Here is a 27,408-nt window from a genome sequence, read left to right on the forward strand (position 1 = left end):
CAAACGGTATTGGGAGAACTGGAAATCCATGTGCAGCAAAATGAAACTAAACCTGTCTCTCACCATGCACAAAACTCAAAGCAAAGTAGATCAAGGACCTAAGAATTAGACCAGAGTCCCTGTGCCTATTAGAAGAAAAAGTAGGCCCAAATCTTCATCACGTGGGATTAGGCCTCAACTTCCTTAACAAGACTCCTGAAGCACAAGAAATAAAATCAAGAATTAATAAATGGGATGGATTAAAACTACAAAGCTTCTTCTCAGCAAAAGAAACAATCGATGAGATGAAGAGAGAGCCTACAGAGTGGGAGCAAATTTTTGCCACACGCACGTCAGATAGAGCACTGATCTCCGGGACATATAAGGAACTCAAAAACCTTAACACCAAAAAAACAAACAACCCAATCAATAAATGACTAGGGAGCTGAACAGATACTCTCAGAAGAAGATATACAATCGATCAACAAATATATGAAAAAATGTTCAACATCTCTAGTAATTAGAGAAATGCAAATCAAACAACTCTAAGATTTCATCTTATGCCAGTAAGAATGGCAGTTATCAAGAATACAACAACAATTAAGTGTTGGCGAGGATGTGGGGGAAAAGGCACACTGGTACATTGCTGATGGGACTACAAATTGGTGCAACCAATCTGGAAAGCAGCATGGAGAAAACTTGAAATGGAACCACCATTTGACCCAGCTATCCCACGCCTCAGTCTATACCCAAATGACTTAAAAGCAGCATACTATAGTAATGCAGCCACATCAATGTTCATAGCAGCTCAATTCACAATAGCTAAACTATGGAAGCAACCTAGATGCCCTTCAATAGATGAATAGATAATGAAACTGTTGTGTATATATATATACAATGGAATGTGTATATATACACAATCAAATACATTCAGCATTAAAAGAGAATAAAATTATGGCATTTGCAGGTAAATATTTGGGTTGGAGAATAACATGCTAAGTGAAGTAAGCCAATTCTCCAAAACCAAAGACCCAATGTTCTCTCTGATAAGTGGATGCTGATTCATAATGGGGGCTGGGGCATGGGAAAAATGGAGGAACTTTGATTGAGCAAAGGGAAGGGAGGGAAAGGGAGGAGGTATAGGGGCAGGAACGATGGTGGAATGAGATGGATATTATTCCCCTAGGTACGTGTATGACTGCACATATGGTGCGACGCTACATCAAGTACAACCAGAGAAAAAAAACTTGTGCTGCAATTGTGTACGATGAATTAAAATGCATTCTGCTATCATGTATAACTAATTAAAATTAATTAATTAATTTAAAATTTGCATATCTTTTTGTTTTGCTGAAATTTTTCTAATGACAGCAATATAATAAAATTTGTCATACCCCCTATTTTGAATAACAATGCCAATACTATTTTTAACAATGTAATTAATTAACATAGTTTAAGATTTCATTTATTTAGTGTTTATAGTTCTAATGCCCCTTGAAAGATTTTCCCTGTGTAGTTATTTCATGAGCTTGATACATAATTAGGTTTATTAGTTTTATTTGATTTTGTTTTTTAGATTATTTTTTAAAATACTTTTCGTTGTTGACAGACTTTTATTTTATTTATTTACATGTGGTGCTGAGAATTGAACCTAGTGCCTCACACACACCAGGCGAGCACTCTACCACTGAGGCACAGCCTCAACCCCTAGATTAATTTTTAAATTTTAATGTTTTATAATTATATAAAGCTTTGCAGGGTTCCAAAGTCCAGATTAAAAATAAGACATATGCAGAGAAAATGTTCTATATATCAGTCCCCATGTTCTTTCATTCTTCCTAGAGTAACATCTTGTTTTTGGTTTTTTTTTTTTTGGTACCAGGGATTGAACCCAGGGGCACTTAACCATTGATCACATTTCCAGCCCTTTTTCATATTTTATTAGAGACAGGGTCTCACTGAGTTGCTTAAGGCTTCACTAAGTTGCTGAGGCTGGCTTTGAACTTATGATCCTCCTGCCCTAGCCTCCTGAGTTGCTGGAATTACAGGTGTGCACCACTGCCCCTGACTTTCTACTTGGTTTTTCGTTTCATTAAAAAATATGTTTGGGAAGAGTAGAGTGGTGGTTAACAAAACCAGGGAGAGTTGTGGGGAAAGATGGGGAGAGGTTGGTCAGTGGGTATGAACTTGTAGTTAAGAGCACAAAGTTTTGGTGTACAATGGAGCAGTGGAGTGGCTACAGAAAACAGCAATGTGCTGTCCATTTTAAAAGTTAGAAGAAATTATTTTGAATGTTTTAACCATAAGGCAAGGATAAATATTTGAAGCAATGGATATTCAAACATTATGCAATGTATGTGTTTCAAAACATCACATGGTATTCCATAAATCTACAGTTTTCTGTGTTAGTTCAAAAATAAATTTATCTGTGTGTGGTGGTGCACACCTGTAATCCCAGTGATGTGGGAGATTGAGCAAAAGAATCACAAGTTCAAGGCCAGCCTCAGCAACTTTGTGAAGCGCTAAGCAAATTAGCAAGCAAGACCCTGTCTCAAAATCAAAAATAAATAGGTCTGAGGATGTGGCTCAGTGGTAAAATGCCTCAGGGTTCAATCCCTAGTACAAAAAAATTACATTTAAAAGTTTGAAAAAACAAGTAAAACACAAACAAAAAAATGAATATGTATATACCTACATGTCTATGTATACCTGTGTAGGTAATTTTGAAAATATATTTTTATTTTTTCTCTTTAGATAAATGGTGGGGGGGATTAAGCACACCTTTTTTCTATCTCTAGAGATAATTCCATACAGCATATAGACAAATGTATCATTTCTTATAGTTGCATAGTAAGTATTCCATTGTGTGGATCTACCATAGTTTATTTAACTAGTGTTAAATAAACTGGTGTGCATTTAGGTTGTTTCCAATCTCTTATTGCTATAAGTGGTACTTATGTGTACAACTTCTCATCTCTTTCAGTGTATTTTTGAGATAACTTCCTGTGTCTTTGGGATTGCTGGGTTATAAGCTAAATGTATACATAATTTTGCTAATTATCTCTCACACAGTACATGCTGACAATCTTAGATGGTTATCTATTTAATGGATGAGAAGTACCACCTTGGTACAGGTTGAGTATTGTTCATTTATGTAAGGAATAAGTGCATTTTTTCTCTATGAACCGTTCGTATGTCTTGACCACTTTTCCTATGCAATAGTTGGTCTTTCACTTCTCTATTTTTTAAGTTCTTTATTTATCATGAATATTTAACATAACCAACCCGTTATCTGTTTCATAATTGTAAACATTTTCCAGTTTGTCATTTCTCTTTTTACCTTGCTTATGTTTTTATTTTTTCCATACAAACATTTTTATGTTGTTAAATTTATTAGTCATTTCTTTATTGCTTCTGAATTTTGAGTCATTGTTGGGAAAGATTTCCCCACTCCTAGATTTTAGAGCAACTAGTTCATGTTTTCTTTTAGTACTTATATAGTTTCATTTTTTTATTTTTTACATTTAAATCTCTGAGTCACTTGGACTTCATCCAGGAGTATGGTACAAGAAAAGAACACAATTTTATCATTCTCCATATGGCTTTCAAACCAGTTATGAAAAAAACCCCATCTTCCCCTCACTGATTTGACGTGATGCTTTGTCATAGACTAAATTTCCACATGCATGCAGGCGAATTTCTGAATTTTCTATTCTGTCCCCTGGGTCTGCCTGTCGTCTTGCATGCCAGTACCTCAAATTCATACACCGTAGAGGCTTTGTAATATGTCTTAGTACCTTGGCAGGGCTGTTCTGGCTTCATTGCTTTATATTTTCCAGAGTTTTTGCCTATTCTTGCCCATTCTTCTAAATGAAATTTATAATCCATTTATCTGGATGCAGAAAAATATTGATGGCATTTCCATTGGGATTGCATTAAGTTCATAAATTAACTTGGGAGGATTAACATCTTTCTAATGTTGTGTCCTCCTATTCAAAAACACCGTATGTCTTTCCATGTGTTCAAGTCTACTTTTGTGTCTTTCAGGAGTGTTTCATAATTTTCTTTATATAGGTTTTTGGACAGTTCTTATAGTATATGCCTTATATATTCTTATACTCTTATAAATTTAATACATTTTATTTCTTGCTCTTTTAAATAAATTTGTCTTTGCACGTTATGTCTTCTTTCATTTTTGAATGTTGATATTATAACCTGCTACTTTACTAAATTCTTTTGTTGGCCACGGTAGTTTTCCTGTTAACCCTTTTGGAGTTTCCAAGTGTATGATCTTGTTATCTTTATTGATTTTGCAGTGCTGGGGACGGAACCCAGGGACCCATGCATACTAAGTAAGCACTCTACCACTGAGCTACATCTCCAGCCCTAATCGTATCATCTTTAAATAGAGATGATTCTACCTCTTCTTTTCCAGCCCTCATTGCCTCTAAGTGCTTTCTCTTGTCTGATGGCACCTTCTGACCTTGTGGCTTGGGGTGGGGAAGGCCTCTTTTCTCTTGTTCTCGTCTTCAGTGGGAGAGCCTCAGGCCCTATTAACATTCTGACTTTAATCGTAGGCCCACTTTGTTTTTATCAAGTATTTTTTGAAACCATGAATGGATACTATTACTTGTTCAAATCCCTTTCCTGCATCTACAGAGGCTGTTGTATCATCTTTCTCCTTAGCTTTACATTATTTTATATTCGTTTCCCAGGTCATCTTTCCTAACGCACAACCTGGCTAAGAACATTTGCTTCTCAATGTTTCTCAATGTTAAAAAATATCTGTGATTCATCTCTGAACTTGAAAAGAGGAAGATCATGCTCCTCCTCTCCAAACGTAGGGGTCCAGCCTTTTGCAGAAGGGCCTGGATGCTGGATTCCCGCTGGGTTGTTTATGAGGTGTAATACCCTGGGTAAGCTGCTCAGTATGACCATGCCTGTGAAATGAGAGTAATGATAGCAGCTATATCACAGGCTTGCTGTGAGGAGCAAATGGATTCATAAACAGGAAGTTCTTAGTGCTTGGGCTACTGAATTCTTTTTCTTTATTTATTTCAGGTTGAATTTTGTATAGAACTTGTATCTACATGATTCAAAATTATACCCAAAAAGTTATAGAGTGAAAAGTGCTCTTTCCAACTATGTTTTACTTACCTATTTGTAATCAGACACCGAAGGATCTAGGAAACACTGAGGTCAAGTTCATGGATGCTGTGACCTTACTTACTGGAAACAAAGCTCTGACCCATTTGAACTGCTTTTACCAGGGCACTTTAGCTAATGAGGTCTGATGGCTAGACCCCAATCTAGAGAGAGGGGTTCTCGGAATGGGGGCTGTCCTGGGGTAGAGATACCAATCTGTGCCTCCAGGGACCTGACACTCAGTGTTTTTTCAAAGTTAGGAGCAGGCAGCAGCGTAGGCTGTGCGTGAAAGCTGTGCCCAGCCCCTGCCTTCCTGAGGCTGTGCGAAGGTCGTTCTCACCCCACGCCCCTCTCCACGTGTCCCTGTCCTCATCATCGTTCATGTTCAACTTGGGCCAGAGGGTGTGGGTGCTCCTGAGCTGCCAGCCAGGTGGTAGGAGGGGCCCTGACTCAGCCAAGGGAAAGATGGGGGCCTGCAACAGGCCTGGCTGCTTTTCCTCCTGGGAACCGTCAGCCTCTCCTGGTACCTACTCAGAGATGTTGAGAGCCAATGCAGTCCAGTAGGCTTCCATGGGGGCTGTCACCACCGCGTCAAACAGCACCTCCCGCACCAGCTCTTCATCACCTGGGGGCAAAGCCAAAGGAAACCAAGCCACTTGAGGCCCCCTGATTACGACCTCAGCTCACATGCCCTTCTAAAGTTCAGGAAGCAAGATGCACCTCGTGAACATGCATCTGGGATGCATGAGTTTGAGGAAGTGAAATCACCTCTTTCAGCTTTCTAGTCTTCAACTCCAAAACAGATGTTAGCAGAACAGAATAATGTCGAAGGTTCTTTCTAATACGGACATTCTATGAAGTTAGGAGACTCTCTCAATGACATCAGGTTGGGATCTGACCCCTGTCCCCTCCCATCCCCCATCCTCCATCTGCTCCTTGACTGGCAGGACACCTTGGCCTTTTATCAGTCTGTGAACTTGACCTTGCCAAGCTCTTTCCTGTCTAAGCACCTCTGTATATACTGTTCCCTTGGCCTGACTCTGTATGGGCTGCTCTTTCTTTCCCTCTCTTTTAAAATGTTATTTTTATTGACATGAAATTCACATAGTGCAAAACTAACCAACTGATAGTGTGTGATCCAGTGGTGTTCAGTACGTCCACAATGTTGTACAACCACCATCTCTATCTAGTTCCATATATTTTTGTCACCCCCAAAGGAGCTCCTACTAAGATGCTCGGGGGCTCTTTTTCATTCTTAGCCTAAGTGACACTGCCTGACAAGGTGGTCTGCCTTGTCTGTCCATTTAAACAGGCCCTGTTTCTCTCCATGCAATACCCTATTCAAGGTGCTTATCATGATTCCAACAACTTAAATTCTACATACATGTGCCTAGTAGTTTAATGTCTGGTTTTGCCACTAGATCAAGCTCTGTGACAGCAGTGGCCTTGCCTGGGTTGTCTCTGTAACTTTAACACCTCCCTCAGATTTCTTTGATGGAATGAGTGAATGAGCAAATGAGGAACCTGGTGGGCTGGCTTGAGAGGCAGATGGGGAGACACCTAGGTAGCAGGATGACCAAGCAAGAGGACGGAGGAGCCTGCTGAAAGTGAGGCCCAGAGAGCTCTCCAGCTGCCTTTGTGCAGGGGAACTTCAGGTTGGTCCTCAGACTTAGAGGCTTAGAAAACGCCTGTGGGCCATGGGCTTTATGCACCAACTGGCCAAAGGTTCTCCTCTACAGAGCTGAGGACTTCACTTGCTGGGGCGCACTGTTAGGTGGCAGTGGGGACAGATCTGTCAGGTGTGGGGGGGTGCCCTTAACAATGTTCAGTTGATAGAGGCTTAAAAGATCCCAGTCCATGACATGGGGATACCCTGAGGTCACCACAGTTCCCAGAGCTTGGCCCTATGGTTAAGATGGTTGTGCCCCTTTCTTTGGGAGTCTCCCTAAGCCCTCCATGTGCTCAGGGATAGGGCCGAGTGGCAGCCTCCTCCCCCCCTTTGCTTCCCCCTTCCCTTCAGCCCTGAGCTGTGGGATCCCAGAGGCCTATCTGACCTCCATGGGCACGGGCAGGCCCTACTCACATTCCAGGTCTGGATCCTCCCCCGTCAGGAAGCGGACCATGGCCTCCAGCTGGCTGAGCTTCCGGTGGTCTGGGTCAATATCTGTGATGCAGTAGATCCTGGAACCCCGGAGAGTCTGTGTTACCTCAAAATAAAATCCTCCTCTTCCCTCCCATCCTCTGCTCCCTGCTTACCAGTCGTTGGCCACGGTCAGATCTGGGTGAAGCAGGTCGTGCAGGCCTGAAACCAGAGGAGGGGCTCACTCAGGGGAACAGGCTGGGTCTGCACAAGCATGCCTTTGCCCACGTGGGCCCAGCTCCCTGGAACGCTTTTTCTACCCGTGGCCTCACGTCTGAATCTGAACCTATTTTTCAAGGTTCAGGATGAATATCACGTCTTCATGAGCCACCCGGCCAGCCAGAGGCCACCTTTTCCTTCTCCTTCAGCTTTCACATCACTCTGCCCTTTCCAGGTGGAATCTTAGTTATTTTAGACAAGTCCTAATGCTTCCCCTAGACAGCAGCTCCTTGAGGAGGCCGTGTCTAGTCTCTCTTAGCATCTCCCTCCAAGGCGCTAATATTCTGAAACCAGTGATTTGGCCTTCATTGGCTCCACTGGAACTGACCGAGCTCAGTGGCCAGCAGACAGGAGCCCAGAAGTGGGCCATGTCTGTCTTGTGTGCTCCCAGGAGCCTCTTGCCTAGTTCAGCACCTGAGCTCAGTCCATGCTTTTGAATGAACAAATGAGCAAATGCCCTCCTGATACCTGCCAGTGTCATAAATAGGTGCTCAATAAGGATTTTTTAAAAATTTTTATTTTAGGAAAGGATGATAGAAAGGCCAACAGGGCATGTGGGAGACCTTTGAAGGGGTACTGAACAGACACAGACCACAAACATCTGCAAATATTTAGAGAGGGGAACTACTTCACCCACAGAGGCCCAACTGACTCCAGGGTTCTAAGCCCCTGGACCAGAAGTGGGTGAGGGACGGCTCTCTCTGTCTCCTGGAGCAATATAACCTGGGAGTATCTAGGTAGAGGAAGATGAGCATAGGGAAGAAGAAGGCACAGTGAAGGCTGGGGAGCTTGATGGCTGGGGGACTGTGGAAGACAGACAAGGAGGGCGTACCAACATCGCAGAGCTCCAGGTGGGCACAGAGCGGAAACCTCACCCAGGCTGGCTAGGGGCAGGGTAGCCCCCAGAAAAGTGTCATCTGAAGTGAGCTGGGGGTAAAGAGTGGGGTCAGAGAGGAGAGGCTTCCAGGGGAAAGCCAGCACACAGGAAGAACTAGGAGCTTGGTGCAGGGGGAGTGAGAATTCAGAGGTGGTTAGCAGGGACGCTGTCAGATTTGGTATTTCTAGAAAGATCCCTTGGGAAGAAGTTCAGAGAAAGAAAGAGGTAGGAAGACCAGTTAGAGGCTGCTGTGGTTGTCCAGGGGAGAGGGGACAATGACTGGGGTGGTGGCAGAATGATGAAGCGATGGATGCATTAAAGGGCTCAGCAGGAAGAAAGTACAGAATGTGGGTGCTAAACAGCATCATGCCCACGCCTTCCCAGGACTCCCTGAGACCCTGCCCCAGGATATAGGTTTTGTTCTCTCAAGGGGCCCAGACACCTGCAGGTCATGGGCAGGTTGGGTTCCTCCAGTCTCAGCCTCCCTGGTAGCTGGGGGCACAGGTGAGCACCACCACACTCAGCTTGCTCCCACATTCTTCCCAGCCTCCTTTGCCTCCCCCTGCTCAGCCCTTCTGACAGGTAAAATGCATTCCCTGGGTGGCCTCCTCCTCCTCCTCTGGTCCAGCAAGGCCTCCCTGACTAACCATGAACAGGTGGTAAGCCTGGCTTTGACCGTTTGACAGCTGACTGACAGATCCTGTGTGTCCTGGGCATCAGGGACACACATGTCCTCCCTGCCTGGTGGCACTACCCCTAGGGGCTGCTCTCAAGCAGGAGGATGAGGAGATGGCCAAACTGGCTCCACCCTAGGAATGTCCATTTTTCCCACTTTCCTGTCCGTTGGTCCTTGACCTGACCCACCTTCTTCCACAGATGTGTTCCCCAGGAGGACATATTCCCCGTGGCCCCGAGACAGCACCACTCCCAAGCTGCAGAGAGAAGACATACAGAAGCATGTGCCCGACAATGTCCCACTGCACCCGCTGGTTCTTAGCTCAGGTTAGGAGCTTTTCACCCCAACAAGGAGCATGCAAGTCAAACCCCCTTCTTCGGCCTTGGTCTCACAAGTTGTCCCCTCTAGAACTGAGACAGCACCACTACTTTTAAATTGGGCTTTCTTCCTGAGAAAGCCCTGGAAGTTCCAGACTAGGAGATCCTCAGATCCCATTTTAAGCAAGGCACATTCTGAACCTCACAGTGCCCCCCTCCCCTGACCCAGAAATGTGGAAAGGTCTGTATGTCTCACTAGAAGACTCCTTTCCCACCTGGTGAGTCCTACCATGCCCATCTCTCCTGGCAGAAGTCAGATCTGAATCTTGGGAGCTTTAAAAGACATAATGACTGGGATCCACCCCAGAAATTTTGATTACATTACAAGAGGCTTGAGCATTGGCCATTTTGCAAAATTCCTTGGGTATTCTAATATTCTAAAATTCTACAGTCAGGGCATGGTGACAGGAATTTATTGGGAAAGGAAGCAATTCAGAGATAAGGATCATTTGTTTACCAATTTGTATAATGCTTGGAGTCAAATATTTGTACAGTGGGAGGGAACCTAGGAGATATTTCAAATAGATCCTTTCATCTTACAAGAAGTTACAGCTTTGATCTTCTAAGTAGATCATGTCATTTCATCCTCACAACACTGCCAAGAAGTAGCTATTATTATTACCCTCATGTCACAGATGAGCAATCTAAGACACAGAGAGGTTAAATAAGATGATTAAGGTCGCACAGCTTATAAGTGATAGAGCCGGGATTCAAACCAGGAATTTGAGTGCAGAACCAGCACACTTGGCTACAAGGGCAAAGCAGGTCTAGACCTTTCCCTGAATGCTGACCTGGGTCTTTTGCTATTGCCACAAAACTGCCAACTCAATATGAGAAAACTCATCCCCCAGTTCTGGAAGTTCTACCCTGAGCTGTTGGTATTCATGTTCCACCCTGCCCACCCCACCTCCACCCCTGCTAATAAGGCGTGGGGTCCCTCACCTGAAAGGCGTGTCACTGATGTCTGTGAAGAAGTAGTCATTGGTCAGGAAAAGAACTCGCTTCTGAAAAGAGCAGAAAGGAGAAGGGTGCTTGCTGGAGAGGAGAGTGGCCTCTGGGACCACCTAGCTCCTTGCCTGACGCCCTTGGGGTCTGAGTCACCTCTGTACACTCCCCTCACTCCCCATACTGCTTCCCCGACAACCACCACACGCCCCATCATGCTAACATCCACCAGCAGAATCATCTTAGGGTCCGGCAGTTTGCGGCCTCTTGGGGAGGGGGGTGCCTGGCTTTAAGGACCAAGGTGTGGACCTGGACCTACCCCGTCCATCACAGCTGCCTGTGGCTATGGAGCGCTTGAAATGTGCAACTGCCGAGCGGAATACTCCAATTTTAGTTAACCTTAATTAACACAGGTTTAAATTTAGAAGTCCAGCCTGGCTATTGGCTGCCATATTGGGCAATGCAGACAGATGGTGGCTCTGGGGTTTCTACGGGATCAGAGAGGAGCTGGCTGTCCACGCAGAAAACTTCTGGAGCTCAATAGACAGTCCGCTTACGACCCTCCTTCTATCTCCATATAACCATGGAAGAAAGAAGAGGGACACCCACCCGTCCCCACTGTGCCCCCGGTCCCAGGCCACATCACCCTCTTCCAGCTTCTCTTTCCTGCTAAGCTGCTGTGTTCTAGGTTGCAGTTTAATTTGTACCATTAGGTCGTGTGCATACAGTGGCCAAGGGCATGGGCTGGGCTGAGACAAATCTGGATTTGAGCCCAGAGTTGGCCAAGCTGTGTGTTCCTGGGAAAATCACTTCATTGCTCAAAGCATCAGTGTTCTCATTTATAAATCATGACTCATGTTCATATCTCTTGCGTGAGGTTGCTGTGAAGTTGCCTGCTGGGCTCTGGAGCTCTGTGGATTGTCCTGCCCATGGACAGAGGTTTATGTCATTGGGAAAGCCGCATTCTGCAGATGGCTCAGGATCTGTTCTATTCCTTTCACTCCTGACTTTTCTTCTTTCACTTTGGAAATTGGAGTGAGATGTTGGAAGGAATGTAGAGGAAGACGGACACCAAAAAAAAAAAAAAAAAAAAATTGCTTTTGGAGGGAAATTGGCTTTATACCAAACCAGAGGAGTGGTTCTCTAACCCTGGACTCACTGACCAGAGAGTCCCTCTGCCTCCTCTGTATCAGAGTGCTCCTCCGTTAGGGTCCCTTCAACAGAGCAGTCATGGGGATGTCCTGGAGAATCAGGAACCAGCACAGGTGATGGAGATCACTTTTTAAATTTTTCCTTCTTTTTGGAGAGAGAGTGGGGTGGGTAGCGGGGATTGAACTCAGAGGCACTCAACCACTGAGCCACATCCCCAGCACTATTTTACCTTTTATTTAGCCACAGGGTCTCACTGAGTTGCTTAGCACCTTGCAGTTGCTGAAGATGGCTTTGAACTCATGAGCCTCCTGCCTCAGCCTCCCAAGCTGCAGGGATTACAGGCGTGTGTCACCACACCTGGCATCCTTTTTCATTTTAAAAAAAATTTAGCCATTATGGAGGGTATGAAATAGAATCTTGAAGTTTTAATTAGCATTTCTCTGATGGCTTATAATGTTAAGCATCTTTTTAAGTGATTATTGGTCATGTGTATATCTTCCTTTTTGATGTGTCTACTCAATTACTTTGACAATTTTTTTTTTTTTACTGCATTGTGAGTCTTCTTGTTATTGCTTGGTAGGAATTCTTTACATATTGTGGATACAATCTATGCTTGTTTTTGAATTTCTTATGGTTGTCTGTTTTTTAATATTTGTTTTTTAGTTGTAGGTGGACACAATAACCTTTATTTTATTTTTATGTGGTGCCGAGGATGGAATCCAGTGTCTCATGTGTGCTAGGTGAGTTATCTACCACTGAGCTACAATCCCAGGCCCCTTATGATTATCTTTTGATGAGCAGAACTTTTTGCTTTGATGAAGTACAGTTTATCAAATTTGATTTTCTAGTATTTTTGCCTAAGAAATCTGCATATTATCATGTTGAGAAGACCTTTTTTAAAAAACCTTTTCTTGTTAAAAACTTTATAGTCTTAGCTTTGACATTGAGGACTAGACTTCATTTTAAATTAATTTTTGTGTGAGGTCTGAGATATAGCTTAGTGTTTTTATCTCATTTATTCAGTTGTAGTAGCAACATTTGTTGAAAAGACATTCCTTTCTCTACTGATTTGCCAAAGTGTTTTTATTGAAAATTAATTTACAGTATGTGTGTGGCACTATTTCTGGATTCTCCATTGATCCATTCATTCATTCTTTTGTCAATACTACCCTGTTTGGCAACTGTAGCTTTATAGTAATTTCTGAAGCTAGGTTGTATGAATCATTCAAATTTGTTGTTTTATCTCAAGATAGTTTGGCTATTCTAGATCTTTTGCATTTTATCACATCAATTTTAGAATCACCTTGTTTATTTCTAGAAGTCTGGTAAAATTTTGATTGGGATTATGTTGAATCTGTAGGACAATTTGGGACAAACAAACATCTCTCTTAACAATTTTGATCTTACAACTCATAAACAAGGTTAGTTTTCTATTTATCTAATTTTTATTTGATATTCTTTCAGCAATGTTTGGTAGTTTTCAGTGTAGAGGTAGGACATTATAAACTTTTTTTTTTACATTTATCCCAAAGTATTTTATACTATCTGATGCTACTAGAACTTAAAAATAATTTAATTTTCCAATTATTTACTGCTAACTATAAAATAAAATCGATTTTTATGATGTTGGCCTTGTGCTCTGTAAACATCCTAAAGTTATCTACCAGTTGTAGAAGTCATTTGTAGATTATTGAGATTTTCTAGGTACACAATGATCTTGTCTGTTAATGAGGATAATTTCACTTTTTTTCTAGTGTTTGCATTATTTTGTTTTCTTGCTCATTTCACAGGCTTGGATCTATAGTACAACGTTGAATGGAAGAGGAAAGTAGATATCCTTGCTGGGCTCTCAGTTTCAGGGAGAAGGTATTCAGCATTTCATCATTAAAGTTAGCTTTAGGTTTTTCATAGGTGCTTTTTATCAGATTGAGGAAGTTTCTTTTTGTTCCCAATTGAATTTTGTTAAGTGCTCTTTTGGTATCTATTGAGACGATCATATGACTTTTCTCCTTTATTCCGTCAATGTGATGAATGACATTGCTTGGTTAGTTTTTTCTATGTCAGATTAAACTTACTTTGTTGGGATTACCACACTATGTACATTTCCATGTGTATTATTCCATTATTTGCTTTTAATAGTCAATTGGCTTTTTGAGAAATTAAGAGAATAAATAACAGATAGCCTCATATTAAGCTACATTATCTGTAGGTCTCAGTTTACATTTGGTTTCATTTTTCTTCAGCCTGAGGAATATCCTTAGGGATTTCTTGTAGTACAGGTCTCATGGTGATGAAGACTCTGTTTCCTTTATCTGAAAAGTTCTTTATTTCACCTTATTTTTGGAGGTTCTATTCTCTACATATAGAAATTTGGATTGGCAGATTTTTTCCCTTCCAGCACTTTGAAGGTATATTTCATTGTTTCTGAATGAGAAGTTGGCATCATTATTATTGTTTCTTCTATAGGATGCATCCTTGTAGCTTCTTTGAAAATTGTCTCTTAGTTTTTATTTTCCATAGCTGGACTAGTTTAAAACCAGATATAGTTTTCTTTTTCTTTTTCTCCTGCATAGGGTTTGTGGATATTATTGGACCCATAGGTTAATATTTTCACCAAATTTAGGACATTTTTGGGTTTTTGTTTTTCAAGTTCTGTTTTCTGCTCCATCTGTCTCTTTTCCTTCTGGGACAACAGGAACATATATCACTTTTATTGTCCCATGGCCACTAAGTGTCTTCCCTCATTTCCTTTCATCTTTTCTTTCAATTTCCCTCCTGTTCTTCAAACTGAGGAATTTCAATTAATCCATATCCAAGTTGACTGTCCTTTCCCTCCCACTCTGCTGTAAGCCCATTTAGTAAAATTTCATTTTGGTGATTGTATTTTGTGATTTTTAAAACTTCCATCTGGAAGCACAAGCCACAAAAGCAAACATAAACAAGTGGTACTACATCAAACTAAAAGGCTTCTGCACATCCAAGGAAACCATCAACAAATAAAGAGGTAACCCACAGATTAGAGAGAGTGTTTGCAAGCCAGTTATTTGATAAGGGGGAAATATGTAAAGAATTCACACAATTCAATAACAAAAGGCCAAACAATCCAATTTAAAAATAGGTCAAGGACCTGAACAGACATTTATCAAAAGAAGACATGAAAATGCCAGATACAAAAGGTATACCCCAAAGCCACGCCTCCAGTGACCCACCTCCTCCCGCCACACCCTACCCACCTGATGATTAGTGATGGTGAGCATAGGAAAAGGTGCTCACCATCACTAATCATCAGGAAAATGCAAATGAAAATCATAATGAGCTGTCATCTCACACTTATTGGGATGACTTTTGTGGGGTGGGTACTGAGGATTGAACTCAGGGGCACTCGACCACTGAGCCACATCTCTGCCCCTATTTTTTATTTTATTTAGAGACAGGGTCTCACTGAGTTACTTAGTGCCTCGCCATTGCTGAGGCTGGCTTTGAACTCCTGATCCTCCTGCCTCAGCCCCCAAAGCTGCTGGGATTACAGGTATGTGCCACTGTGCCTGGCTGGGATGGCCTTTTATCAAAGAAGACAAGAAATGACAAGTGTTGGTGAGGATGTGGGAAAAAAATAAACTTTGAGCACTGTTGGTAGGAATGTACACTGGCGCAGTCACTGTGGAAAACAGCATTGAGGTTCCTAAAAGAAAAAAAAATAGAACTACCATATGACTTGCAAACCCTCTGCTGGATATATGTGCAAAAGAAACCAGCACCTTGCACAATTATCTGAAAACTCATGTTCACTGCTCTATTATTCACCATAGCCAACATATGCAAACAACCAGAGTGCCTGTGGATGGATGAATGGATAAAGAAATTGTGAGAATGTGTATTCTTACATATACAATGGAATATTATTCAGCCTTTAAAAAGGATATTCTGCCATTTGCAATGACATGGAACAAACTAGAGGGTATTATGCTGAGTGAAATAAGCTGGACACAGAAAGACAAATAAAATACTGCATGATCTCAATGGAATCACGTGGAATCCTATAACAAACAGCCAGATACACAGAAACAGAGTAAAAGAGTGGTTACTAGCAGCTGAGGGATGGGTGGGTAGAAAATAAGGAGATGTAGGTCAAAAGCTACAAAGTGGCGCATGCCTGTAATCCCAGCATCTTGGGAGGCTGAAGTAGGAGGTCCACAAGTTCAAAGCCAGCCTCAACAATTTAGTGAGGCCCTAAGCAACGCAGTGAGACCCTGTCTCTAAATAAAATACAAAAAAGAGCTGGGAATGTGGCTCAGTAGTTAAGTGCCCTTGAGTTCAATCTCTGGTACCAAAAAAAAAAAAAAAAGCCACAAAGTAGAAGTCTGGAAGGATGAATAAGTCTACAGATCTATAGTTAATATTATACTTATTAATAAGTATAATATTTGGATGTGCGGTATCCCCCAAAAGATCATGTATGAGACAATGAATGCAAGAAGGTTTAGAGGAAGAGATGATTGGGTCATGAGAAATGTTAATCCCAGTGGGATTAACTGAGCAGTAGCTGAAGGTGGGTAGGGTGTGGTGGGAGGAGGTGGGTCATTGGAGGCGTGGCTTTGGGGTATGCCTTTTGTATCTGGCCAGTGGAGGTCTCTGTCTCTGATTATTATGTGAGCTGCTTCCCTCTGCCATTCTCTTTTTCCATGATGACCTGCCTCACCTCGAGCCCCCAAGGGGTGGAGCTGGCTGTCTCTAGAGTGAGACCTCTGAAACCGTGAGCCTCCAGATAAACTTTTCCTCCTCTATTATTCTGGTCCGATCTTTTAGTCCCAGCAGTGAAAAAGCTGACTGAAACAATACCGTACCCCAGTGATTATCCAGGAGAGTAGAGTTTAGGTATCCTTTCCATAGGAAAAGCTGTTAAAAAGGAAAGGTAGCTCTATATGAGATGATGGGTACAGTCATCATGCTTGACTATAGTAATCTCTTTGCTACGCATGTGTATTGAGGCATTATTTGCACATCTTAAATATACAAACAATAGATCTAATGTTAAAAGAAAAAGTTTCCATTTGGTTCTTGTAGAGAATTTATACTGTGTCAAATAGCTGAGCTGGAACTACATTTCTCCAAACTGAATCCCCTGCATGGCTCAAAGTTTGGGGTTGGCCAAAGTGAAGTCTGCATGAGATTTGGGGACAGAGGCCAAGTGGCAGCTGTTACACACACTGATGGCAGGTACAGTCCACCAGCACTGTGCAGTTTGCTCTGATCTGGAAGTGCCTGCTGCTGCCTTGTGTGGGCACCCAGGTCAACAGGGTCACAAATTTGGAAGAACCCAAGAGCTAGCATATGCCTGTCTCTCTCCTCCCCTCATTGCTAATTGTTTGCTCTAAATGATCGACACTGCGAAATGACTAAAAGGCTCCTAGGTTAAGTGCACTAGGTTAGATGCACTTGGATACTTTTGCTTTTCTGGATTATTCTTTTAAACATGTGTCTAAGGATACCTGGCTGGGATGCTGCTGATAGGTCAAAGGTATGACACCTGTTATTGGTCTACATTTTGGAGAAAAAGGCATACAGGCTGAAGCTGGACCCCTGACAAGTTTGATATCCTGGATCTTGGCCCAGGCTGTGCTTTTAACATTTTTGGAATTAGCTGGACATTTTCAAATTCCATTTTTGACTATGTCCTTTAGATAGCATGTGTCTCTCCAGTTTGCCCTAGCCCCAGCACTCCAGTCCTGAAACCTCTGTGCTTCTCTCATTCACATTTCTTAACCTGACCTATTTGGCCCTGCAGGTTTTTAAGTTTGCAAGTACTACTCTCGATCACGCTGTGGTTTCTACTACTGTTCTTGGTGATGCCACTGTGGCTGCACATCTGCAGATGGGGAAAGGTCTGAATTGATCTGTGGGATGTAAGGATGTTTATAAAGTCTGAAGGAGAAAACAACAGAGCCAGTGATCACGTGCCAAGACATGGCTTGAGTCATAATAGATATTCCCCCAATGCTTTAAGAAAGCTTTTCTTGGCTGAGACCTGGACCTGAAGATTGTTTCTATGGAGGAACAAGCTTGTAAATTGAGACACACCACGGAGCTGGGAGAGAGGGCTGGGATTGACTAGCAGCAAGAAAATAATGACACTGTCTGCTGACTGTTAGAGAAGACGTGGGGGAGACAAAGCAGTTGGTGGTGAACACAATGTAGCAATACCCGGGAAAAGTGGCATCATAATAGATCAGAGTAGTCAAAGGCTGGCTGCCACTGTGCTGGCCGCATACCAGCAAAATGTCCCCCACACAGTGTAGGCTCGGGAGCTTCCGGGGGTGAAGTGAAGAGAGAAAATGTTAAAGAGAACTGAGTGAGATCTGATGGGGCAGAGGGAGACGGGACAGTGAATTGTCTTGCTTCAGCATTGAGAATTCACCCTGGACTCTCACACAGCAGGCGAGTGCTCTTCCACTGAATCACAGCCTAGCCCCTAGGACAGTGGATTTTAAAGATAAAATAGAAATGCTAATTCCAAGGAGGCTATGGGGAAACCTTTAAGGCTGGAGAGTTGAGAACTCAGGCCAGTCCTTCAGAAAGGCCCTCTGCAGCAGTGGTTTGGGAATGGGTTCTAGAATTTTCAATTTACCATGTAGGTGACCCCCAGGCAAGTTTTTGGCCTCCTAGGATTGTATTAAATGAGTGCTCAGTCCAGTTCCTAATAAATTGGTTCACCATTAGTAGTCGCAGTAGTAGAGTAGCAAGACACGTCTACATGGCTATGAAATATCCATCATCGTCCTTGTCATTGCAGTCGTCCTACTTTATGTCAAAGTATCCATATGTCATGGAGATGGTTAAATTGCAAATATGTAGCCTGGATGGTTTATTAGTAGCAGTGAACAAATTTCAAAGGAGTGGGGTAGTGGTTTCAGGAGAAGTTTGGACTGCTGGGTCTGGTTAGGCCTCTGTCTTGGTGTCTTGGAGAAGGGTTTGGCAGCTCTACACTCATTGCAAAAATCGCTGTACGCTGGGTATAGCATAGCCGGACTCAAGTCTCTCTTTAAGTTGTCTTGGGCCATGTGCATATTGAAAGTTTCATTACTGGTGAGATACTCTGGCAGGCCTGAGCTAAGTGAGAGCCCGGGTGCATGTGGCGGGGAGTCTGGGATAAGGATGAGGGTGCATGAAAGAATGTCTTGGGGGTCAGCTCTCACAGGTGGCCTGATATCAGGGACACTGCCTTGTCTGCTGGAAGGAGGCCCTTCTCAGCTCAGAGCTTATGAAAATCCAGACAGATGTCACAGAAATCAAATATTCCCAGTGAAAACCAGCGCATGACCTAAAAGGGACTTGAATTGTTTGCCCTTCCCAATGCTTTCTTGTTTGGCCTCCACGGAGGTCTGCGTTTGTGGAAGAACTTGGGTCTAATTGTTGCAGACAGATGCTGTGTTCTCTCAGCTGAGGCAGATGGGCAGCAGGAGGAGGAGGTGGGGGTGGCTGTGTGGGAGGAGGTGACATTTGTAAATATGTCAAGGGACAATGAGAATTCAGTGGATGCTTCGGAACCTTCTATGTGAGAAAATGAAGTGGTCTTTTCTAGATGATGTGCAGTCTGTAAAAACGGTAATGGTACCAATGAAGGTATCGGTCCTTGATTCTCCGTGGTGAGAGTCGATGGAAATCAGCTACAAGAAGTAGCGAGGATTTTCAACCTCTTCCCACAAAATGTGTTGTAGCAGAGCTGCTGACAATTTGCAAAATGGACTGTCACATTTCCCTTTCTGTCATAAACAACCAAGGGGCCCAATAGCAGGCAGCCTGCGGAGGAAGAAGAGCTGTGACTGGGGCTAACCCACCCCACTTGGCAGCTTCCGAAGAGCCAAGCGTGGGTGCGAGCCGCAGTGCAGGCCTTGGCCAGGCGTGTGCCCCTGGGGCTGCAGGCTTTGGATGGGCCCCTGAGCAAGTCCTCCAGGCTGCAGAGAGCACCCACTTCCCAAGATCTAATTAAGCTAAGTCCAAGGCAAACCTCAGTGAAATGCCAACAAGCCACCCTCCTCGCACCCCGTCCTGGCTCCGTCTCCAGCTCCTTACTTACCCCTTTGTCCAGCGGGGCCTTCACGTCCATGGTGAAAGAACCTGTCTCCCTATTGATCATGGCCGTTCTCAGCTTGGAGAGGAAAGACAGTGGCATTAGTTCCTTGGCACACAATGGGGTGATCAGACAACAGGGGATCCCCTGGGACACTGGCTTCTTCCAGGTGTCCTCTGAGCAGAATACTGGGGGGAAGACAGACCCGATTCTGGGAGTCCTTCAGCTTGTCACTCTGAGTGGGCACCAAGGCAATGCTCTGAAGCCAATGGAGGCACTGGGAGACACCGGTGTCATGCTGCTGAGGCATAATTTCCTCTGGGATGAGACCAAAAGCCAGGCTAAAACAAACTCGGTCGCTGACAGATATGCTTTTGCTCCACCTCCCTAATCCGTGTTACTCAGGAAGGCAGAGTTGTTTTCATAGTCGTTCAAGGAAGTGCCCTTTATGGGAATTGCCTCCGGCTTGGTCTTAGAAAGGCTCTGGGACCCAACTGCTCTGTGTGCACGGAACACTGACCCCCAAACTCAAGCCTCTCACAAGTTTCTCCTTCCCCAGTGTCCCCACTCACGATTTCAGCCTTGTCTTCCCACTCCACTTCAGATAGATCCACGCTATTGTAGTTGGGTTTGGGTTTCAATTTCTTCCCCTCTCTGTACTGGAGTAGGCCGGTCAGGAAGGAAAGCACGAGGTTAGCTCAACAAATCAAAGAGTCTCAGCGATTTCTTAAGTTTTATTTCTACTTCTACCCAGGGTGGAGCTTCGCCTGCTGACATTTGCCACGATGGGCTCATGGCCTCTGGGTGAATATGTCCCAGGATGAGGCCTTCCCTACTTCGTGAGCCGGCTTGGACGGCTCTAATTGTTAGAAAGTTCTTCCTCCTGAGGAGCTGAAATCTGTCTCCCTGCAACTTTTACCCATTGATCTCAGTTCTCTCCCCTGGAGCCACACAGATGTGTTCCTCCTGGCAACCCTTGAGATTTCACAAGCACCCGTCACTCCCGAGATGTCTCCAAGCTGAACATTCCCAGTTGGCAGACGCGTTAGCTGCCTCTGAATAGGCTTTACTGTCAGTGTCACTCCCATAGTGGAATCCCAAGACAAAAGTCATTATTCCACCTAGGATCTGGCCAATGCGGTGGGGGTGTGGTCTGAACTAGCACAAGGCTGCTCTGACCCCTGCCTAGGAGTCTGCTGGGCTTCCCGACAGCAACGCCACCTTGGCAGCTCAGAGGGTAACTTCAGTAGGTCAAATCTTGTTGGGCTTCCCTAAGTGATATACTGTTAAATTACGCCTTCACGGTCTTTTTTTTTTTTTTTTTTTAAATATTTTATTAGTTGTTGTTGGACCTTTATTTATTTTTATGCAGTGCTGAGAATCGAACCCAGTGTCTCACACATGCTAGGCAAGCGCTCTACCACTGAGTCACAACCCTGGTCAACGTTCTTCTTCTTCTTTTTTTTTTTTTTTCTTTTTTTGAAACCAGGGGCACTTAACTGAGCCCCATCCCCAGTCCCTTTTTATTATTATTTTTTCTTTTGAGACAGGGTCTCACTAAATTGCTGAGGCTAGCCTTGAACTCTCCATCCTCCTGTTTCAGCCTCCTGAGTTGCTGGGATTACAGGTGTGGGGTGCCACACCCAGCACCTTTATGGTCTTTCACAGAGCTTTCCTTGCATCCCTATTATATTTAATCTCATGACTTTCAGCCCTTTATTTGAGAAGAATGCCTTCTGAGTACTGATTTTCTCACTTACTGTATTAGCCAGACCTTCCAGATTTGATGGCATCTGCCTCCTGCATTTTCATCTTGTTCATAGGATTTTGAATGCTACAGAGATCTGCAGTGCTTAATAACGACCTCTCTCCAACTTGACATCGTGCCATTAATCAACACTCTGAGTGTCATTATTTTCTAGCATCGACACCTCTGTCTCCCTCTCTGTCAAGACAGATATTGTCAAGTTTTCTGCAATTACGTCTGTAACGCTTCCCTGGTTTAGTTTAGTAATCCCATCAAATAAAGGAGAGAGGCTAGTTTGTCATCAGGGTAAATTAAAAAATTGAGTGTCTACTTCAGTAGGATGAGGCCCCCAGCAGATGCTTGGGTGGCTGAAGTCCTTGTCATTGTGTGTCTTGCTTCTGCCAAACTTTTTTTTTTTAATCATTCACTCAGTTTCTTCAGGAAATCATCATTCTTACTTCTTGTCTCTCTGGTAGGTCTGTGGTCTCACTGTCACAGTGGTGTCCCCCTTCCATTCTCCTTTTCTCCTCACCCTGTCCTGCACAATGCTCCTGTTCTTGGCCTCGTTGATGTCCAAACTCATTAAACTGCACTGTCCCTACATCTTTTCCAAGGGATCTCTTTCTTTGGCAGTAGTCCACTGCCATTTCCTAAATCCTGATGGCACCTGAGAGATTGCCTTCAGTCCCTTATTTTAAAACCATGATTCCACTTTCTTAGGGGCACTGATTTAGAATGATTTCAGGTAAACAGAATGGCTTTGACTTCCCTGACAATGGGAGACCAACTTGAACGTGACTGAGTCACACTCCCCGGCTGGGTGCTGAGGCGCTCAGTCACAGAAATGTGGCAGAGCTTTCCCCACCCTTCTTGGGTTCAAAATCAGTGTCTGTGCATGGTGTGTCTTGCTACAGCCCCATGGGTGAAGCTATGCTCACCTGTTCCTTTGTAATATAACCCCTTGCCCTGTTTAGGATAGAATCTTCCATGGAAGTGCCTTGTGTGTGCCCCCTTCTCTTATTGTGCCCTTGGGTGTGGCCTACCCAGGTGTCAGTCAACCTTCTGACAGTGGACATCATGAAGATAGACTCAGCCCCCTGAAACCTGACCCCTTGCCTCATTTTAATAGCTTCTCCTCAATAAAAGGGGTCAGCATGTGCTCTCGCTGTCTCTCTCTTTCTGTGGACCCTTAAGGTCAGAGGAGCCGGTCACAACAACCCCAAAGAAAAAGGTATTTGTGTCTCTTGTGTGGTTATTTTGCGCAGCCCAGTTAGTCCAGTTCAACTGGAGTGACCCCTGAGCCTTTTAGTCTCCAGAACAGAAACCTGGCACTTGACTACATTACTAGCCATATCCTTCATGACTTTCCTGAGAGTGTTTTCCAAGAGATCTCAAGACACTGGCTTCACCCTATACGTCTTTTGTTGTGTGATTGAGTCCCATGTGCTATCATCCTCTATTTGTTTCATGATGCACATCTTATTTCCTTAATTGGATATACATTTCTGGTTCTAGAATTCTTCAAAGCATCCTAAGGCCAGACACACAGTAGGCCCACAGTATGAACTGATTGGTGGAAGACTGATATTCATCTTGATTCCATAGGTGGTGATAGGTGGGTTTCTCATCAGGGCCCCTTAATTCTACAAGTCAGTGCCAGGATCAACATATGTGTCCCCCACCCCCAATAATTCATTTGCTAGCACTTGGGATTGTCCCCTGCAGAACTTACTGGTCCAAGATGGTGACATGCCATGGGTTCAGATGCTTGTCCCTCAGAACCGAATTGTGAAGACAGAGGGGACATGGTGGTCTCCAGTGTGTCCTAATGTCTCTCTACCTAAACCCTTAAGTATCTGGTCAGTCACCTCATGGACACTCAGAATCCATTTGAACCAAATGGAACGGAGCATGGCTTAGAGAGGTCTCTCCAAATGACACCGGGGCAGAGGAGCCCCTTGGTAGGTTCTCCTGCTGCTGGATGCCCCGAGATGCAGCCCCTCCTCGGTAGAAGACTGGAAGGGGGCGAGGCTAAGATTTCCCTAGGACTTTGACTCTCCTACCCACAACCACTGCACCGAGAGGTGTGGCCATCATTGCTGTGGCTGGTGCCCAGTGCCATGACCAGAGGGAGCAGGGAGCCCTTGTCCTGGAGGTGGAGATTTCAGACACAGCCATGAGCTTTCTCTCTCAGCCGCCAGTTGCTCAGCTGAACCCCTGTGAGAACCCCCTCAGCTCCTTTATCAGGGTGAGGAGAACCAGGAAGAGGACGGGGTACTCAGGAATAGCCTGAGAAGAACTTAGGGGACCTGCGACCTCCCCCGGTTCACTCCCCATTTGATGGGGCCCTGGTGCTCTGCTCACGTGTCTGTCACACTGCAAGACGCTGCGGCAGTGAGGGGACCATGAGCCTAAAGGGTCACGTGGTAAAGGCTAGGTCCAGGCAGGGCACTGGCTGGGAGGGGTGGAGCCTTTAGAGGGAGGTTCCTGGGGGTGTGTTCTCAAAGGGAATTTATGGAGCCCTGGATTCTTCTCTCTCTCTCTCTCTCTCTCTTCCTTCACAACCATGAAGTGAACCGGTTTGGTCCACCATGATGTGCTGCCCTCACTCACCAGAGGCCTAACTTCCAAAACCAAGGAAAAATAAATCTTTCCTCTTTATAATTTCATTATCTCAGGAATTTTGTTGTAGTAATGAAAAGCTGATGTCCTACAGGACTCGTTGCCCTCAGAACTGCAGCCTTCATCACATGCTCTTTGGACCGCACATCACCGCTTCACATATTTTTGCCTTGTCTCTCTTGCTAGATTGTAAACACTTTGAAAGCAAAGACAAAAATGTCGATATTTTTTTTCTCCTATGACCCTCTAGGATCTTAAGTGGAGCCCAATATATGTGCATTGTTCTACATTTATTCCCATATCATTAGGATCCCAAGGCAAATAAGATCTGTACCTACCAGGGGTCGGAGGTCAGGATGTGAGAGGATGTAGCCATTGTTAGTGTTCATAAAGGCATATCCGTGTACCCCAAGCTGCCAAAGTCAAGGAAGAAAGGGCATGAGACTGCTGCTGTGTTGGACAACTGCAGGGGTTGGATCTGCAGGATGGCTGAGGATGGCCGCTCACAGGAGTTTTTCAAATAGGAACAGCAATGTACCAAGAGCATGCTGACCACTGGTCATGACGGCTCTTCTAGCTTCTGCTGGTTGCAACAACCATGATAACGCACATATCTCCTGACTCTTCCACCACGGCCTCTAGGTGCTTTTTTTTTTTAATATTTATTTTTTAGTTGTAGTTGGACATGATATCCTTATTTTATTTATTTATTTTTATGTGGTGCTGAGGATCGAACCCAGGGCCTCACACATTTGAGGCAAGCGCTCTACCCATGAGCCACAACCGCAGCCCGCTCTAGGTGCTTTGATGACGTCTCTCATTCATTCTCATAGCAGGACTGTGTGGCATGGAGGAGCAGATTGGGAAAACCAGGGAGGGAAAGAACTTGCTGAAGGCCATAGAATAAGTCGTAGCTAGTGGTGACAAAGGGCTCCTGAGGACAAGCTGCTGTCATCATGCTCAATGCCTGTACCTGTCTGGGGCTTAAGTCGGGGGGCCCATCCTACTCTAGGCTTGGCTGCCATGGCCTGGACAGAGGCTCTTGGGCCTGGGTGGAGCAGCTCCAGGGGAACCTGTACCTGCCCCATTACAGGTGGATCTTAAATGTCTCACAAAGGCCCATCTGTTGAAGGGTTTGGTTGCTAGCCTGTGGCAATTTTAGGAAGTTAGTGGAACCTTCAGGAGATGGAGCCTAGTGGGAGGGAGTTAGGTTATTGGGGTGTGCCCTCAAAGGGAATATTGGGACCCTGGTCACTTCTAGTCTTTCTTTTCTTCCCAGCTACCATGAAGTAAACATTTTTTACCCACCCTGCACTTCCACCATGATGTACAACCTTGGCAAAGCAATAAGGCCAAATGACCATAGACTAACACTTTTGAAACCATAAACCTAGATAGACCTTTCCTCCTGATAAGTTGATTTTCTCAGGTAATTTGTCACAGCAATGGAAATTTAACACATTCCCCTCAGAGACTTGATCCATGCTCACCTTGTACCTGGGTGCCAGCTTCATCAGCTCTCTCAGGGTTACATCAGAGCCCACCACACCCAGGAGAATGCCATGGGATCTCTAGAAGGAAAAACAGGAGGATTAAGGAGACTTCTCGTAAATGAGGCCAGACCAGACCCTAGGCTTCTCCAGAACTCCAGAGAGGAAGCCATTTAGGCCTTAAATGAATCTTCCTCTGCAGTTAGATTTTAGACTGAGCTCTTTGGAATAAAAATTTAGAATCCATCAGAAAAAGCCCCAGGAGTAATCTTAGCTGCTGGGAAGATTAATGCCCAGTATTAATATTTAAGTGGTAATATTTAGATGAAATCCAAAGTTGAATGAAATATTAATCTTCACAGAAGAGGCTAAAGTACTGGGGTCCTGGGGACCATGACTCACAGGTGCTCTGAGCACAGGGGACCTGTAAGGAAGTATTTCCTGGCCAGACAGAGAAGGGAAGTCTCCAGAAATCCCCCCACCCCGAGACTTGAACACAAGTCAGAGTCTTTCCAACATGGTAGGATGTGTGTTTTTGCTGGAAGGGTTGCAGAAGACCCCTCTAACTTTGTATCCCCAATGCAGGGGGTCCTCAGGGCAGAGAGGGAGCTTTGAGAAGGACAGACTCCGGGCCCCACTCTGACCAAGAGGCCTGGGCATAGCCACTCTTGGACAAAGCATGGGAATCTGCATTTGAACGCTCCCAGCATGGCCCTCATGGACCCGCTGGTCTAAAGGTGCCAGGTTCTGATCCCTGCTGCCTCACGGGGAGATGCCACTCACTGTTTCGTTCTTTTTGCTGAAGACAGGCATGGCCACGGTAGTGAGGAGCATCAGGCTCTGTGACTTCGAGGTAAAGAGCTGCCGGGGGAAAGGTAGAGGTCAGTGGGGAGGCTGGGGACCCACTGGTTTGCACCACTGAAAGCAAGTGGGGAATCACAGTCGTGGAGGCCAACAACTCAGAATCACCTTCCAATAGGAAGCGAGAGACCTTAGGTGAGGTGTCCCCTCTGTGCAAAAAGGGGAGCTGGCAGGAATGCTGGGTGAGCGGTGGCTGAAGAGGAGGACTAGGCCCGTGTCTTGAGCCCCCAGCCCAGCTTCCGCACGTGTTCACTAAGCTGTCTCATCCCGGCCAGGCCAAGGATGAGCATGAACACAGGAAACAGGCCAGGAGCAAAGAATCTTGGGATAGCATGAGTTTTCCCAGAAACCTCTGATATGAACTTGAGGTTGCTACCAACCATAGCCTTGCTCTCCTCTCCTCAGGACCCACCCTGCTGTCCATGTAGGCCTCCGTCCAGATGATGTCATGGTCATGGTTAATGACCATGGGGCGGCTCAGCACATGCAGATATTCCATCACGTTCTCCTGGGCGTCGGCCAGCGTGGAGATCTGCGTGTAGTAGCCTGGTGGCGGGGGTGGGGGGTTCCATGGTTGCAGAATGAGGAATGACATTCCCCAATGTCATTCAGAGTTTCTGGGCAGGTCCCACATGACCTCCTGGCTCACAGCTGGGCCCCTCTTGGGACAGCCCAGGCCATAGGAAACTGTTTCTCCAAGGTTATACCCTGTCCACCAGGGGCAGCTGGAGGCCAGAGGGAGACAAAGGCCCACACTGCCTCCACTGGGGACATCTCAGAGGGGTCTCCAAGCTCCACAGGAGTAGCAGGGGCCTTGATTTCAATGGCAGTGCTCCCCATTAAATATTCTATCTTGCCACTCCATCGTAGGGTCTGTTTTCAGAGCCACAATCAAAGCCAGTGATTCTTGTCCTCCTCTACTCCACAGCCTCTTAGTTTCCCTGATCACCATCCTTCCTCAGGTCTCTGGGGTTATGGGGTGGGTTCCTACAGCCTCTTCTCTGTAGCAGCCATAGTGTGATATTTAAAAGAGCAAATGGCTCATAAGGCTACAAATGGTTTAGTGCATGTTTACCTCTCTGGTCTTGTTGCTCATTACTTTGCACAAAA

The 27,408-nt window shown here is 44.7% G+C and overlaps 1 protein-coding gene across 1 annotated transcript in view; it reads right to left on the reverse strand.

The window, feature by feature from the left end:
• The window catches only part of Cacna2d4 (calcium voltage-gated channel auxiliary subunit alpha2delta 4), a 104,277-nt gene that overhangs the window by 54,280 nt on the left and 22,589 nt on the right, over positions 1-27,408 (reverse strand). Inside the window, exons 13-23 of the mRNA XM_076855282.1 lie at positions 26,711-26,844; positions 26,221-26,298; positions 25,438-25,518; positions 24,286-24,360; positions 20,151-20,237; positions 19,585-19,656; positions 10,356-10,417; positions 9,225-9,292; positions 7,381-7,426; positions 7,208-7,305; positions 5,656-5,749 (exon numbers count right to left, since the gene is read on the reverse strand). Of these exons, the coding sequence (XP_076711397.1) occupies positions 5,656-5,749; positions 7,208-7,305; positions 7,381-7,426; positions 9,225-9,292; positions 10,356-10,417; positions 19,585-19,656; positions 20,151-20,237; positions 24,286-24,360; positions 25,438-25,518; positions 26,221-26,298; positions 26,711-26,844 (895 nt within the window). The remainder of the gene's footprint in view (positions 1-5,655; positions 5,750-7,207; positions 7,306-7,380; positions 7,427-9,224; positions 9,293-10,355; positions 10,418-19,584; positions 19,657-20,150; positions 20,238-24,285; positions 24,361-25,437; positions 25,519-26,220; positions 26,299-26,710; positions 26,845-27,408) is intronic.

The sequence above is a fragment of the Callospermophilus lateralis genome, chromosome 4, assembly GCF_048772815.1.
Source record: "Callospermophilus lateralis isolate mCalLat2 chromosome 4, mCalLat2.hap1, whole genome shotgun sequence".
Classification (NCBI taxonomy): domain Eukaryota; kingdom Metazoa; phylum Chordata; class Mammalia; order Rodentia; family Sciuridae; genus Callospermophilus; species Callospermophilus lateralis.